This window comes from Brachyistius frenatus, unplaced genomic scaffold, assembly GCF_029030835.1.
Source record: "Brachyistius frenatus isolate BFR_SWC_R1_liver_20210118 unplaced genomic scaffold, ASM2903083v1 Contig_15, whole genome shotgun sequence".
Classification (NCBI taxonomy): Eukaryota; Metazoa; Chordata; class Actinopteri; family Embiotocidae; genus Brachyistius; species Brachyistius frenatus.
In genome coordinates this window covers 1,177,285-1,193,184 of record NW_027210614.1, presented here as the reverse complement: position 1 = coordinate 1,193,184, position 15,900 = coordinate 1,177,285, and the positions used below count along the sequence as shown (strand labels likewise).

The 15,900-nt window shown below is 44.3% G+C and overlaps 1 protein-coding gene across 4 annotated transcripts in view; it reads left to right on the top strand.

Moving 5' to 3' along the window:
* zfhx3b (zinc finger homeobox 3b) overlaps positions 1 to 15,900 on the top strand; it is a 210,358-nt gene that overhangs the window by 113,591 nt on the left and 80,867 nt on the right. For all 4 annotated transcript variants that reach the window (XM_069693479.1, XM_069693478.1, XM_069693480.1 and 1 more), the window contains 3 exons: positions 6,015 to 8,528; positions 8,693 to 9,272; positions 11,853 to 12,349. In XM_069693479.1, the coding sequence (XP_069549580.1) occupies positions 6,051 to 8,528; positions 8,693 to 9,272; positions 11,853 to 12,349 (3,555 nt within the window). In that variant the 5' untranslated portion in view covers positions 6,015 to 6,050. The remainder of the gene's footprint in view (positions 1 to 6,014; positions 8,529 to 8,692; positions 9,273 to 11,852; positions 12,350 to 15,900) is intronic.

Sequence of the window (15,900 nt, the reverse complement as noted above, 5' to 3'; positions counted from 1 at the left end):
AATCATTCAATATCCATGTCTGTTGGTCTGAAATTGAGCAGAAACGTAGGATGTGTATCTAACTAATCTGATAAGTATTTGAAAGACACAGCTTGAACCTTTCACTCTCTCTGTCGCTCTTTCTCTCTCTGTCTGTCTTGCAATTTTACAGACACCCTACTGTGTGTGAATGTATACCAGTACTCTGTGCACTCAGTTGCCTGGGGGCGAACGCTAGTTTGTGCCCGATAGCCCTTCTCTGATTATACATCAATACCTTAATTCCAAGGATAATTTATGCGCTTATAAATTACAAAGCTTTCTAAACAAACCACACGGGACATAACAGGAAAATAATACAGTGCAGTCTTTCAGAATGAAGACTGATTGTGCTTATTGTTGCTGTCAGAGGTTGTTGTTTTAGTTTTAATTACAACATTTCCAGCTCACTTTTTGCAATCTTAATTCTTTAGAGACCTGGGTGACATTTTATTTTCATCACTTTATCGTTAAAGATTTCCCTATGACTTCTTAGTAAATATTTTTTTTTTATAAACAGTAGTGAAAAGCCTCTAACAGCATGTGAATTTTTCCTGCTCTCATTTCATCTCTTCCCCGTACTGAGGTTTGAATGAAATAATATGAGGCTTCTCACATTTGTACTCCGAGTGCACCAGTGAAGCATCCCCCCCCCTCCCCTGCCATGCTAGTTGCTAATTGGCGGGAGACGGGGAGCTTCCTGCTGTGTGTTCGCTGCTTCCCTTTGCTTTGCCACCCCACCAGGTCTTTCACCAAAGCTCTGCAGAACCCAGTAATTAACCCACAGCTAATTAACTACTTCTAATTACACCCGCACGCTGTTTCTATCACACCCTCCAAAACTGAGGAAACACTCCAGTGCCATGTGTAAAACCCTTCTGGGGCGTTTTGGAAGTTAGCTGATCTCCAGTCAGATCATTTAATCAGACTGCTCTGTGTAACATACAGTTCAGCATGATGATTTCACCGCTGCTTATCTCATATAACTTTTCTTCAGTTCTGCAACATGGGATGGATTAGCACAATTTGATGGTGTTGCATAAAGTGTAAAATCATTTTAAGGGTTCTATTTCAGGTCTATTAACAAAGGAGGCAATTGATACTACAAACAAATCAATTTCGCCTTCTCTGGCCAGAATTGCTAGTGTAAAATGCTTACTAAAATTGAGTGCTGTGAAGCTAAAACAATCAGCCTGTTGCCTCTTGGGTATGTGAGTTTGCTCATATTGTAATCAGCAAGAGTTATTTTACCTGTAAGTTATATATTTGTTCCATCACAAGTTTGATGCATAAAGTACTAGTAAATGCAAAACTAAATGAATAAAACCTAGAAGCTGTAGTGTCTGTACAGCACCCAGCTGCATGCATGACAGAAGCTGATGTCTTGCTCTCTTTGAGAAGTACTCCCAGACATGCCAGTGACCAGCCTCCTCTACTCGCACACACTCATGTAAACACACAGCCCCGTTCTTCCCCGCCTTAGACTCAACACAGCCATGGCTATTTCTGTTCCACAGACTGATAGCTCCTACTGAAGATCATTGATTTTACGGGAAGCCCTGTTTACAGGCTGAGTGCCATCGACCTGAGGTGACTTTTTGCCTCCTGCAGTTGGAGCAATACTGGAGCACCCTTATGTCTGCATTATTACGAAAAGTAGAGTGAATATTTATAGCACACAATAAACACCAATGTTGTACATGGTTAATTGTCAGAGTTACAGTGATGGGGATCAACGAGAACATAAACTCCATATACCCAATATTATTATAATTCTTCACTGTATAGTAGGGTTTGACAAACATTTTTGGCTCACAGTTCTGAGACTTATTGCCAGTAATTCAAGTTTTCTATTTGGGAAAATTCCCATTATCCTTCAGTGTCCAGAATTTCTTTTGCTGTGTCACTGTTTATTAATAAAGTAAAATTGCTGATTAGTAGCTCTATAGTAAAACCATATTATTTGTAGTCGTACATTTATTTAATTTTGATTCTATAATGTAAATCATCTTGTCAAATCAGCGTGCCATTTTAAGACCACACATACACTCACACATACAGCCTAGTTGTACCTTAATTGAGTATCAGGTCTTTATATTAGTTACAGGCTTTGGAGGGAAATATACAGAAAAGAAACGGAGAAAAAGATACTTGCAGTCCAGCGTTAGAAATATAAATCCACTCACTGAAAGAGCATGGTGTTAAAACCAGAATTTACTAAACCGTGTCAGGCATTAAAGTGGACTTGTGTTAAAGAGTGCAATGCATGCATGCCTTTATTGGTGATTAATTGGAGCAAACCTAGGAGATAAACCCAGGCCTCACTCTGCCTGAGGACTACAATGTTTCCCCCATCAATGAGCATGTCCCTAGTGCAACATCAAAAGCCTTCCCCTGCTTTATCAATAAGAACCCTTCCTTCCCACATCTTCCTGTAACTTGCTTAGCGTTCACGCCATTGATTTTCCAATAAGCGCCCCTTACCCTGCGGTGGCTGGCCAGGCTCTGTGATGGCTCAGAGACCAGACACAGACAAGCAGCATCACTGAGGAACAATTGAAAATCAGATCTGGTGTATTGTTAGTGGTCCTCTAGGCATATTAAGAAACTGTGTTTTTCCATCTTAAAGAGGTGTTCCCTCAGTGCTGATGTATATGAGGATAGGAGTAAGGGTCAGGGCTACATCATGCCTGTAGCCCAGCAGTATTCATTGTTTGGAATGATTCAGAGCTAATTCCCTCAGGAAACCCCAGAGAGCAGGGTCCTCCGAAAGCAAGGCTAGGCCTTCAGGCAGGTGATCAGGCATGCTTATAATCAGATGCTTCCTTATCCTTTAATTCCTCCCTCAGTTGGCCGGTAAATCCCACCTAATGAAAGGACCCATAACTTAAAAGTTATCTCATTTTGCATCCCCATCAAATAACATCCAGACCCACTCTCTGACATTGTTCATAAGAACCAAGGCCTTTTCACAAGGTTATCTGCTAACCTTATCTGCTTTGTGGTTTGGGGGGGGGGGGTATGACTTTTTTTTTTGTCAGAGGGGAGTAAAAGAGAGAGCATGAAGACCCTGGCATAAAGTCTTTGAAGGCAGGTGGCAGCAGAGGGTGAGTCGTACAGTCAGGATCTGTGCATCGGCATGCTCTCCCTCAGATCAGCTCAGGAATCCAGCCTTTTCTTCCCTGTGATTATCCCTTATTGTCAGCTAAGGCTTGTTTTGGCTGCACACAGCCTGCTTATTGTCAACTCAGTGGGCCCACATTCAGAATTACAATGCCACACAAGGGCAGAGGCCATGGCAAAAAAAAAGTATTTTCAAAATATTACAGTATATAACCATACTGTAGTAACACTCAGTAGTAGTCACCTTTAGCGGTCTGCTCCATCATTTTGATTTGTGGTTATTAACACAGTCGGCACACAGAGACACCGGCCTCCTCCACTTCCCCTCGACTTCGACCGCGTCTCTTTGTCTGTCTCCCGGACTTGTTTAGTGCCTCCCAGAGATTAAAGCTTTTCCTGCTTTAAACAGGTGTCACTGAGCCAGGCAGACCTCCAAGAGACAAACAGCGTTATATCAGTTGGCCCATCTGCGACTTTCCGACTCCAGACAATCCCATTGCTCATCAGTAACCACTGCAGGTTATTGAATTACACCATCTTGATTTTAAAGGGCAATCCTGTTTTCTGTAAGCAGTGGACACACCAAGCTGGCTCAAAGCTCCAGCACTAATCAAGAGGCATCGTGTTATTCTGTCTACTGCTAATTGTTTGAGGTATCTTACAGCAATAATGTGAATTGATGGATACATACCTTCAGTACAGTACACCGTACTCACCTTGTTCAGACCCATCAAGGCAAAGACGAGAGCTGAGAACTTTAGAGGTCCATGTTAACTAGCAATTTTAACTACTAGTTGTGCATGTGGGCCCAGTGTTCCCAGGCCTGGTCCAGACAGGCTGTGGAATCTGGAGGAGGGGCCGATAGATTACAGGAACATAGTGTGAAACGCTCCATGTTCAGACAGGACACATGGATATGTGTCACGTCACATTTTCTGCCTTTTTTTTCCCTCTCTCTTTTCATTTTGTGCAGTTTATACACTTGCTGTTAATTTGAAGAATCCCTGTCTTTTTGACATGTGGCATATTTTTTTTTTCTCGCATTACTCTCGCCGCCCTCAGTCCATTTGTGTGAAATAGCTGTTTAGCTCATGGCCTCTTATTATTGGAGCAAATATAAATACAGACCAGTAGGGCTAGTATCCCCTCACTCAATATGGCAGCCATCTCTAAATCATGTCTGGCTGTATAAAGCAATCTTGTTAATAAGCCAGCCAGTCTGATATCTTTCATTTTATATGCAAAGTAACTCAAGGGTCATCGAGGTTAACTTCTGTAGCATGTAAACAAAACAATCAAGTGGACCATACTACCAGAAACGTGTGTGTATCTATAGCAATAACATCTATAATGTTCATGCAGTCATATTTTAAATGTCTTTAATTAAAGCTTTTGCTTTAGCATTACACAGCTTTGGTCTCTATTGTTAGTTTCCCACAATTTACTAATCTGGTCTGTTATTGTTTATTCTAAAACCTAAATACAAACGCACATCTTTAAAATGGGAGTCCATTATTTCTGTAGTTTGAGTGCATATAGGTGGAGAGGTCTTGGGTGTATTGTGTGGGAGGCAGGCTTCATCAGACATTCATGAAGAGGCAGACAGACATTATCAATCTCTCCTCTCCCTCACTGGTTAATATGTTCGGGTGTGGGGGTAGACTCCATTCTGATCACAGCTGAAATTTGCATCCCTAAGTAAATAAGTAAATAAATCAAGTGCAAGCAGTGAATGTGCTAATCAACTGGGACATGGCAGTGAGCTTGGTGCCGGGAAACTTTGCTCATGTAATATGCAGTACTGGTGGGTTAAAGGGCAGCCCAGAGTTATTGGTTTCAGCCCGATTGCCCCCTTTAATCAATGTTGGCTGCATCCCTTTAATAAAATTATTAGCTCAGCAGTATCTTGCGCTATCATTTTATCTCTTCTGCGCTCTAAATTGCAGCCTGTGTTGGGCCTCTCAGATGCTCGGGGCATGGCCAGCTCCCGAAAGCTCAGCTCCCATTTATTATTTCAGAGGCGGAGGATGGCTGGAGTGTTTGAAACGAGGCTAAGCGTAGAGGTTATTGGATGTAAGATCTAAACACAGCTGCAGTGAAGTCCCAACCCAGCTTATGTATTTTGGGCTCATAGAAAATACTGCCTTTTATTGCACATGTTGGAGTTCAGACATATCTATCTCAATAATTCACATGTATTATTTTCTTCTTACATGTACACAGCTATAGACAGAGTGAGTACAGCGATACTGTTAAAATGTACTTGTTTTTAAATTTTTTTAAATTTATTTTTTCCTTTTCTTCCAGTTATGTAAATGTACAATGTGCTGATGGGTGGCTTCTCAGTGTCTAATTATCTCACAAGGAATCTATTTGATCCATTAAGTTAGTCTGTTGCTCCTTTTTTCTGACTGCAAGTTAATTAAAATCGGATGTAGGATTTGCAGAATATAAGATTAGGTGTTGTTTGGAAGGTGAAGATAAAAGATGGTACCTTTGTGATATGGCAGGAAGATGAATCATGGACGGCTTATTAGTGCTTGTCTCAGGTATTGTGTTTAAGTGCCTAACCTAGCGTAATGAGCACGGTGTCAGTTTTCCAATTATATCTCAGACTTTTCTCTCTCACCCAATGCGCCATACATTTGATTTTCGTCTTTCAAGGTTCCTATACTTAGTTCTCCTTTCATATTTTCTATATCTGATCTTTCTTTGATAGGCATAGTTATATTTTGGAAGATATAGGCATTTGCTTCTAACATTCGGATGGTAAATGATCAGAAGTGTGTGCTTATGTTTCTGGGTGTGTGCTTACCTTAACTGTCCCAAATACAACATTAACCTCTTATTTCTCCCAATGTGTGTCTCTGCAGGCCTGGATGCGATGAACGCCTCATGTAGGCATCAGCATGGACAGCTGTGAGTCTCCCGTGGTTTCTGGGACAGACGATGGGCTCGGCTCCTCCCAGCAGCAGCAACCACCACAGCCCTGGAACGATCACTCTAGCTCACAGGTCACCTGCACCAACCAGGCCCCTTCCCTGGACCCCCTGTCTCTCTCTGCTCCCTACCCTTCTCAACCCCAAAACTCCATTGCACCTCATGACGGGGTGAGAGAACTACAGTCCCAGCAGCAGCCAAACCAGACATCGCCCCAGGCCCACCGTGACAGCTCTGCCACAAGCCAGCTGCATCCTAGAGGAGAGGGTTTTGAGGAAGAAGAGCAAGAGGGAGTGAGCTGTGGAGAAGAGGAAGAATCTGAGGACTTAGATGAAATGGAGATTGACAGCTGTTTCCCAAGTCTTCAACCCTTCCCTGGAATGCCAATAGCTTCAGGGGGAGGGGGCATGCCCACTCTTCTGCGACATCAGTCCACACAACAGCAGGGACCACCTGAGAGTGGGAGTGAGGAAGGAGAGGAGGAGGAGGAAGAGGAAAGTAGTGATGTGGAGAACCTGGCTGGAGAAATAGTCTACCAGCCAGATGGCTCAGCTTACATCGTGGAGAGCCTCAGTCAGTTGATCCAAAGTAGTGGAGGCATGGTACCCACCCTGCTTCCCACAAACTCTCTCACAAGTGGGGGGAAACCGGGAGAGCCTGCTGGGACTTCGTCCTCGGTCTACCCACAGATCATCAACACGTTCCACATAGCCTCGTCCTTTGGGAAGTGGTTTGGCAACTCAGACCAAGGGTTTCCCAATACCTCAACAATGGCAGGTCTCAGCCCTGTCCTGCACAGTTTCCGTGTCTTCGATGTGCGGCACAAAAGCAACAAGGATTACCTGAACAGCGATGGGTCTGCCAAGAAGTCCTGTGTATCCAAAGATGTTCCCAACAACGTGGATTTCTCCAAATTTGATGGGCTAGCCCTGTATGGCAAGGGTAAGCCCATTCTCATGTGTTTTCTCTGCAAGCTGTCCTTTGGCTATCCCCGTTCCTTTGCCACTCATGCCGTCCATGACCACCGCATGACACTGTGTGAGGACGAGCGGCAGCTGCTCGGGGACAAGCATGCATCTGCCATCATCCAGGGCATTGGGAAGGACAAAGAGCCCCTCATTAGTTTCCTGGAACCAAAAAATAAGAGCACCCCTCTGCCACCTACCCTGCTCCCTGTTAACTCTGCACAGAGCTTCTATGGTACATTTAGTGGTGTCCATCTGGAGCCTGGAAGCAGCAGCGGGAGCAGTGAGACCCTCCTTAACAAAGACTCTGACTCTGGCCTCCAGCAACAGCAGCAGCAGCAAACCCCACTCGGTTCAGTCCTCTCTCGTGGAGGGCTGAACATTCCCAAAGCATCCACTCTTACCTCATCCCCAGGCTCTGCCAAAGACTCCAGTGCCCTGCCCAAACAGGGAGGGAGAACAGAGGAGCCTGCAGGGAAAGAGGTGGCATGTAAGGGAGAGGATGGGAACACTGAGGGACATGGAAGCAAGGCTCACCTATCCAGCCAGATGGGGGGCTCTGAAGAAGAGGAGGAACTGTTATTAGGGGAGGAGGAAGACGGGGTGGAGGCAGAAAGTACTGCAGTGGCCTGTGGTGGTAACAGTAGCAGCGGCGGGTGTGAAGCAGGGGAACCAGCTGTCTCAAACCAAAGCATTTCCAAATCTCCTTTATTAATGCCTAGTAGCACTCTCCAGCCTTCTACCTGCACCTCTGCAGTCAGTTCCACACTCAACAGCAAAGCCCTTGCTTCCATTTCCTCCTCTGTAAAGGAAGAGGGTTCAGCTGCAGACGGTGGGGGGAGGACCTCAGAGCTCCCTCCGAGCTTTAACTGCCAGGGACCCACTGTTCCCATGGCAATGGCGGCAGCTGCCGTCAGAAGGAGCGAGGATGACACTGTTGGTACTTCCTCCTCACCTCTGTCCTCCAATGCTGCTGCTGATGAAAGTGCCAATCGAGATAGTGCCACAGCTCCAGAACCAAATGATTGCCCGGCAGAGGGAGAGGAGGAAAATGGAGCCCTTCTGCATCATCACCACATGCACCACCATCATCTTCACCTCCACCCTTCATCTCATGGCCACTCCCACCCCCTCCCAGGGGGCTCCTGTGACATAACAGGAATGGGTGAGTGTTTACAGAACCATGGGCCTGGTGGCAGCGGAGGAAGTGGGGTAGAATGCCCTAAATGTGACACCATTCTGGGTTCCTCACGATCCTTGGGTGGTCACATGACCATGATGCATTCACGCAACTCATGCAAGACACTTAAGTGTCCCAAATGCAACTGGCATTACAAGTACCAGCAGACGTTGGAGGCCCACATGAAAGAGAAGCACCCAGACTCTGGAGGCTCCTGTGTGTATTGCACCAGTGGTCAGAGTCACCCTCGTCTTGCTCGTGGAGAAAGCTATACCTGTGGATACAAGCCCTTCCGGTGTGAGGTATGCAGCAAGTAATTATGCAGTGATGCTAAACAATTTTAAGAGTTGGAGTGAACATTGTTGTGTTTTGTTGATTGGTAGGTGTTTTGTTAGATCTAAACTAATGATTTAAAATTCATGCGTGTATTATTTACTTACAAGACAAAATGTTTTATATTTCTTAGGTGTGTAACTACTCCACCACCACAAAGGGCAACCTAAGCATCCACATGCAGTCGGACAAACACCTGAACAACATGCAGACACTGCAGAATGGAGGCTCCATTGCATCTGCACAAGAGCAGGTGTTTGGACATACCCCAGGAGGAGTGGTGGCTGTCCCCTCAGTGACCCAGGCCAGTAGCCATCACCCTCCCCATCACCATCCCACCCAGTCCTCCACCCATATGTCTGGACCGTGTGGGGCCCCCTCCCCAACCAAGCCGAAGAGTAAACCTACTTGGCGGTGTGAGGTGTGTGACTACGAGACCAATGTGGCGCGGAACCTGCGTATCCACATGACCAGTGAGAAGCACATGCACAACATGATGCTACTCCAGCAGAACGTGACTCAGATGCAGCATGGACGACTTGGCTTGGGAGCCATGCCTTCACCTTCGGAGGCTGAGCTCTACCAATATTACCTGACCCAGAATATGAGCCTTCCACCAGGCCTCAAGATAGACCCAGCAGGAGCTGAGGCACAGTTTTTGATGGGGAGCTTTCACCTGGATCCCAACATGGCTGCTCTGGCCCCTGCACTTGGTGAGCCCAGTTTTGCCTCTCTTGCTCCGAGAAATGATCTGAGTTGCCCACAAAATCACCAAGTAAATTTCAGAGCAATTTGTCTCATTTGATTTGTCACTTGTCACAGCAAGAAGGTCAGACATTAATGTAACTTTTTATCAAATTAACAACTGCCTTTCTTTCTCATGCGCTAAGGTGCCCTAAGGTATACCTATGCCATCAATAGTAAAACTATTTAGTGTCAAAGGTCATTTCATTTACATTCTATAGCTAGAAATGTGCCAAGTAGCAAATGGAACCCCAGACATCATTTTTGTCACACGGTCTTTAAAAGGACAAACAAAAAAAGACACTTCACTGATATAATTCTCCTGTATTTTGAACTTCACTTTGTGATACCCAGGAAAGGTGTGTTAGCGGGCCAAACCTCTATGTTCTCCACTCTTTGCCCTTCCCACAGACAGCCAGGCTTATTCCCAAACTGCTGCTCAACTTCACCACTGGAGTCCTCCATTTTCTCCAAGTTTGTAATTGCAGCCATAAATTTTATCTCGGTCAAAGAAGGGAGGTTAGAGGGTTCAGTCGGGGTAATTCAGCAGCATAGCAAAGTGTTTGGAGGACCAGTTTCAACCACACAGTTTGTACAGACTTGTCTCTCACTGTCACCAGTTTGAAGACACAAACAAGGATTGATTGCTGTGACTAATTCTTTTTCCCTCTTCTGCCATCTGGTTCGTTTTCCTGAGGTGAGTTGTAATAAGCATATTACAAGGAAGGCAGTGATTACACAGTCTGGGCCCATAAACTGCACTGATGTTATCCGTGGTCACATTTTAAGCAACTTCTAAAGTAATCATACACAAACATTCTCATAGTAACTGTACAGTATGATACAAAAGGCTCAGTAAACTTCTTGAGAGACTGTCATCATAAGGAGATATTTGACCAAACAGCCAAAGTGTGAGGTTCTCTTTTATTCTTTAGCTGTAGATTTTTGACTTTTGAGTATATTACTGCTAATGTAGACCTTGCATGATCTCACCCTCTTTGTAATCCTCATTCCCAAGACTCAGCTACTGTGGTGAAAGGATGATGTGAGATGAAGAGCAAGAGAGTTGATGAGAGGGGAGCGGGTTTGGCTTTTAGCTATTTGTGCTTGAACTGTTGTCTCCTGAACCTGTGAAGCAGTACAACAGACAAGTCAAAGAGTTATTACTTAAAACATTAGTTTTGAAATGTAAATGTGTAAAGATTTAGACTTTCAGATTTTTTTTTAAGAATCCCAGAGTACTAATAATCTATCATTGAATATACGTGAATGGGTTGGCATTTAGACCTTCACAATATTTCAATATAAATTAACCTATGTGAAAACAAGTGCAGGGCTACAAATCAGAGTCTTGATCTAATGATCTTCAACCAGAATTGAGCGAGGAGCAGGTTCAGGTACATGGTAAATCACTGAATCTGAATACTAATGTAGCAGGAGAGCCAGGAAGAAACAGGACACGGATAGTTTGTGAGCATGTGTGCGCATCTGTGTGTTTGTATGCGTGAGTGTATGGAGCCATGACTGGGGAGCTGGGTCTGTGAGTGATTTCAGAGGGCTTCTCAAAGGTCTCCCTCTCCTGGCTATAAAAATTCAGGTAATGGAGAAAAGTCCAAGAACAGGCTGCATACTGCAGCAATAAATAAAAAGGAGCTGCTGGAATTAATTTAGTGTAAAGCCGGGCGGGGTCAAGCCTGCATGCTCAGTCTGGGCAGGGAAAGATTAAAGATCAGCAAGTAAAGGCAAAAACGCCAGCTCTTACCTAATTTTTTTTAGCATTAATTTTTAAAGTCATCTTTCCCAGACTGTATAGACATCAGTTATGTGGTTGGTGTCATAGAATATATGTGCTTTATTTTTGTTTTTTTTCCCTGTCCATCGTTTATACTCGGTACCAAGGAGACTTAATATGTGAGGTGTCCATCTTGATTTAGAGGCAATCTGGACAGAATGAAGGAGAATAATCCAAGCAGAGAAGTGGACTTTTTTTTTTTTTTTTTTAAATATTATTCTGCGAACTAGGGCAATAGGTTTGATTTACAGTAATATGTGCTTGGGAACTCCTTCGTTCTTCAGTAATTATGAAATAACTTGCTTTTTCTATGGAGCTCATGGCCTCTGGAAATGATTTACAGACAGGGCATCAAAGTGCACCAGCCAAACAGGGAGATGAGTGCGTTCATTTTCTGGCAGTGTGAGGCTTTTGTCTTGGTGGAAAAGTCTTAAGCTTTGTTCTTTTCCAGCTCAAAGTAAGGATGGCTCTATAGACCCATAAATACAAGCCTAAATATTATTCTCCATGCAATATAATACCAACAGACAGAGTATGGCTTTTCAAAGGTGTATGCCTTTAATTTACCTGAGATTGTGACAAAAACTACAAACTTTATTCCTCCCCAAAATACTGAAAGATGAAATGATTTTGGAAAACTGAGAGATGGTGAGATATGTCTAACCTGATGACGATTATATGTACGCAACCATCTGAACACTTTTCTCCTCCCATTTTCTTTTTATTTTTGTCCATCTTCATTTCCTCTACTCTGTAGTAGGTGGAGAAATCCCTATGGACGTGCGGCTGGGCGGTGGCCAGTTGGTGTCCGAAGAACTGATGACCCTGGGAGAGAGTCTATCACAAACCACAGATCCCTCCCTCAAGCTCTTTCAGTGCGCCGTGTGCAACCGCTTCACCACAGACAACCTGGATGTTCTTGGCATGCATATGGGAGCTGAACGCAGCTTACCGGAGGAGGAGTGGCGTGCTGTGGTGGGAGACTCTCATCAGTGCAAGTTGTGCCACTACACCACTCAGCTCAAGGCCAACTTCCAGCTGCACTGCAAAACAGACAAGCATGTGCAAAAGTACCAGCTTGTGGCCCACATCAAAGAAGGGGGCAAAGGCAATGAATGGCGCCTGAAATGTGTGGCCATAGGCAATCCAGTGCACCTGAAGTGCAATGCCTGCGACTACTACACTAACAGCCTGGAGAAGCTGAGGATGCACACTGTCAATTCCCGCCATGAGGCCAGCCTCAAACTGTACAAGGTTAGTGGTGCTCAAGTTCCTTTATGCCACCCACCATTCAGTCTTGTCTTGACAGTGTATCACAATTATCACATCAGTAATGAATAACTGGGGGGAAAATAAGCATGTATGTTAGTAGGATATCAGTAGCAAAGACATTTAGAACCCAAAATCAGACTATTCTGTGCGACACAATACCCAAATGCAGTATGTTGATATTTGTTTTTATATTGCTGCACTATTTAAGGTGTTACAATACGACCAGGTGAAGTAATGTGTTTTATTGTATTTGGGAGTATTCGTGGTCCTTGATGATGAACATTGGAATTTAAATGAGTTTTGTAAATGTGGCAAAACATATGTTTTAATCATCTCCCTGCAAACTTCATACTCCCCCACATGACACAGTAAATGTCCGAATGCTCCCCACACCACTACTAGCTGCTTTCCCAAGGCATGAATGCTAGTTTTGTCATGTAACCGTTGCCTCCCCAGTAGTCATCCAGAAACAGGGCCACATTGCTTCCATGAGAAGAACATGGCAGGCGAAGCTGGTTTGGAGGCTTAGGGCTGAATCACTTGGAGACGAATGAAGAAGTGTTAGGAGACAGAGGTTTGGTGCTAATACTCTTCGGAGCGGGAAAGGCTGAATTGATCTCGACAGCCGTATTGATTTTTGCTGGACTTGGAGCTTCACCTTCTCCTCTAATCATTCCATAATAGCCAGTGGATGAACACTCTCCGAACAAATGGCCATAAATCTAACAGGCCTGATTCCACTTAGGTACCTATCCTGTGTGTCTGCGGCTCCGGCCACTCTGCGCTTAACCCAAACTGGCATAGTTGCACACGCGTGCGCAACAAAACACATACAAACACTGGCAACATATACTTTCAGTAAGCATACATTACACACACAACAGAACCTAAACTATAGCACTGCATTGTGCACCGTCTCCTTGTAGATGTTGCCTTTACTCACAAGAAGTTCACTCCAGTATCTAGTGCTTGACCCTTACAAAGCGAACAGGAAAATCGGTTTAAACAATGCAAGTCTTTTATATTGGTGTCCTTTGAAAGGGAGGTATTAAAAGGCATGTGAAAAATGGACTACTTCAGCCATGGTGTTTTAATCACATTAAAAACTAAGGTGAAGTGGTCAATTTAAACCCCCTCAAAAATCCTATTTATTCAAAAACCATCCAGCAGTATGAGTGGTTCCGCAGAGCCACTGGCATGGCAGACATGTTTCCTGTCTACAGGGCCTTTGGATTGAAATAACAGTAAAATAAAAAAGTCAATTTACAGTGTTTTGTTAAAGGGGCAGATGTGATGCAGGGCTCCAAATGTGGTCGTTACAGAGAACCACGGGACACAGGAGGTGTTTGGTTTGTCAGTCTATAGTTTTTACCATGACCAGAGAGAGGACCAAAGTATCATTTCAGATACATGGGGTACTTATAGAGACGTACGAATTCAAATCTGCAACATAATCTGTGAATTTGTTGAGTCAATGTGTCCGTTTCTCAATCCTTGGTCCTTTTCTCTTGGCCTTAACTGCTGGACTGACTTGGCTAAATTACACTGACTGTTTCACAATAGACCAAAATAGACAGGCTCTGGCACACTCTCTCTTTTCTTAACACCTTTGGAAAGAGAACTTTATTTTGTCTAGCAAAATAGGGTACAATTTATATTTCATTATCTTTATGCTTTCCACTTTAGTGAGAGCCCAAAAGGCAAAAGAAAACAGTTTTTTTCCCCCTCCCCTGTCTCTTTTTTCGTGCAAGTTTTTAGGAAAGAAGAGACATATGTCACGCTGCTGTTCAGGCTGGTGGGGATTAAATATGTACAACACATCCAGGCATGATCATTTTTTATGACTTAAGCCTCTTAAGATGGCTCCATATTTCTTAAAACCAATTGATCTTCTGAGTAAGAGTGTGTGCATTTGTCCAGAAATTACCTGCTCTCTCAACCAGAGAACACTGTGGTCCTCATAAACTCCTCTCATCCCAGACACTGCTCAAAAACAGAGATGTTAACAAGTTGACAAGAATTATTACAATATTTTATGACTCACCAATGTGATTAGTGGACAACAAGTACATGGTTGTGGGGCCTCTTGGCTGTACTGGCTCCCCACTTGACAATGTCACAATTTTGTCTGACTATGTTGGATTTACTGTCCTGGTAGAGATACTGACAGGCAGAAACCCATAGTACCCCACAACCCTGCAAACCACACTTGGTATATTATGCATGGACGAAAAAAGTTAAATCACCATTCATGTATTCCTCCCCAAAGAAATCTGATGCAAATAGCACCATTTTTAACCTTTTTGGGGAGAAAATAAATCATCAAGTCAGCATAAACAGGCTGTAAGATGTGGGAGATGCTTGGGACACTTCACCCAAATCAAACTGGTTTGCATTAAACAGGCCCTTTGTGTGCACAGCTCCATATAAATTGGAGCCTGTAATTACTGGAATTAAAAAGGAAGGTTTAAACTGAGGGCTAAGCTGGATGGGATAATTTGAGAGTCTGTGGTATGCGGCCCATATTAGGGCTTTCTAAAAATATCACCCCCACCACCCCATGTATTGGAATGTTCCAAAAGACCTCAGAACGATCCAGCAAGTCATCCTGACCACTGGACCACCACATAGTGGGGGGTGATGCAGTCTTCCCCTGTATACTGTTTTCTCAGTTGAGAGATACCCACTCTGAGCGCTGGGTGTTCTGCCAACAGTTGTCTCTAAGGCTAACTTTCACCTTCTTGTTCCCATGGACCACTGGGATTTTAGTGGCTCCGATGATAGCAGGATGGTCACCCATCTGCTCCTGGAATGGTCAGTCCTAAACACAAACAGATGGGCTGTGTTGCGGTGTAGATAACCCACCATTGGTTAGTGTAATATGTAGCTCTCCTCTGAGATTCTATTGAACAAGCCCATTTTACTGTTCACCACATACATAATACTGTACTGCATATGCCTATAGTAGCCCTTATACCACCAGCAGTAGGCCTCAAAGCTTGGCTATGTGTTAGTGTGGAGGTGAGAGACTAATCCAGCTCTCAGGCCTTGGCTGCTCTGACCAGACAGAATGGGTGGGGCCTAACCAGGCCAGGCCACAGGCCTCAGCTTCCAGTCAAGGGCTGGGGAAAGGGGAGGAGCATGGGGTGGGGGGGTTAGCTGGCTACCTTCTTGTCTCGGGGGCTGGTGCAATCGGCGGTAATTGAGATTGATTGGATGTTATTTTTCCTCTTGCAAATGTAGTCCATTAGCTTGGCACATGCATAATCAGTTTAGAGCGCAGTTAGCCGAATGTAATCATGTTCCTCGGTGTCTGCTAGCACAAAATCCACTCCAGATGCCGCTTGGCCATGGAAAGACAGGGAGAAAGTGCCGTCACTATCAGATGGGGAATCTTTAACCGAGAAAGTCCTGACATCTCTTCCTCTGTCCTGGTCCCGCTCAGCGCACATAACTATAAAAATGTTCACCTCTCTCCCTCTGCCTTACACGCCCAGTCACATCCACTGTCTGTTCCTTACCTTTAGGTAAGG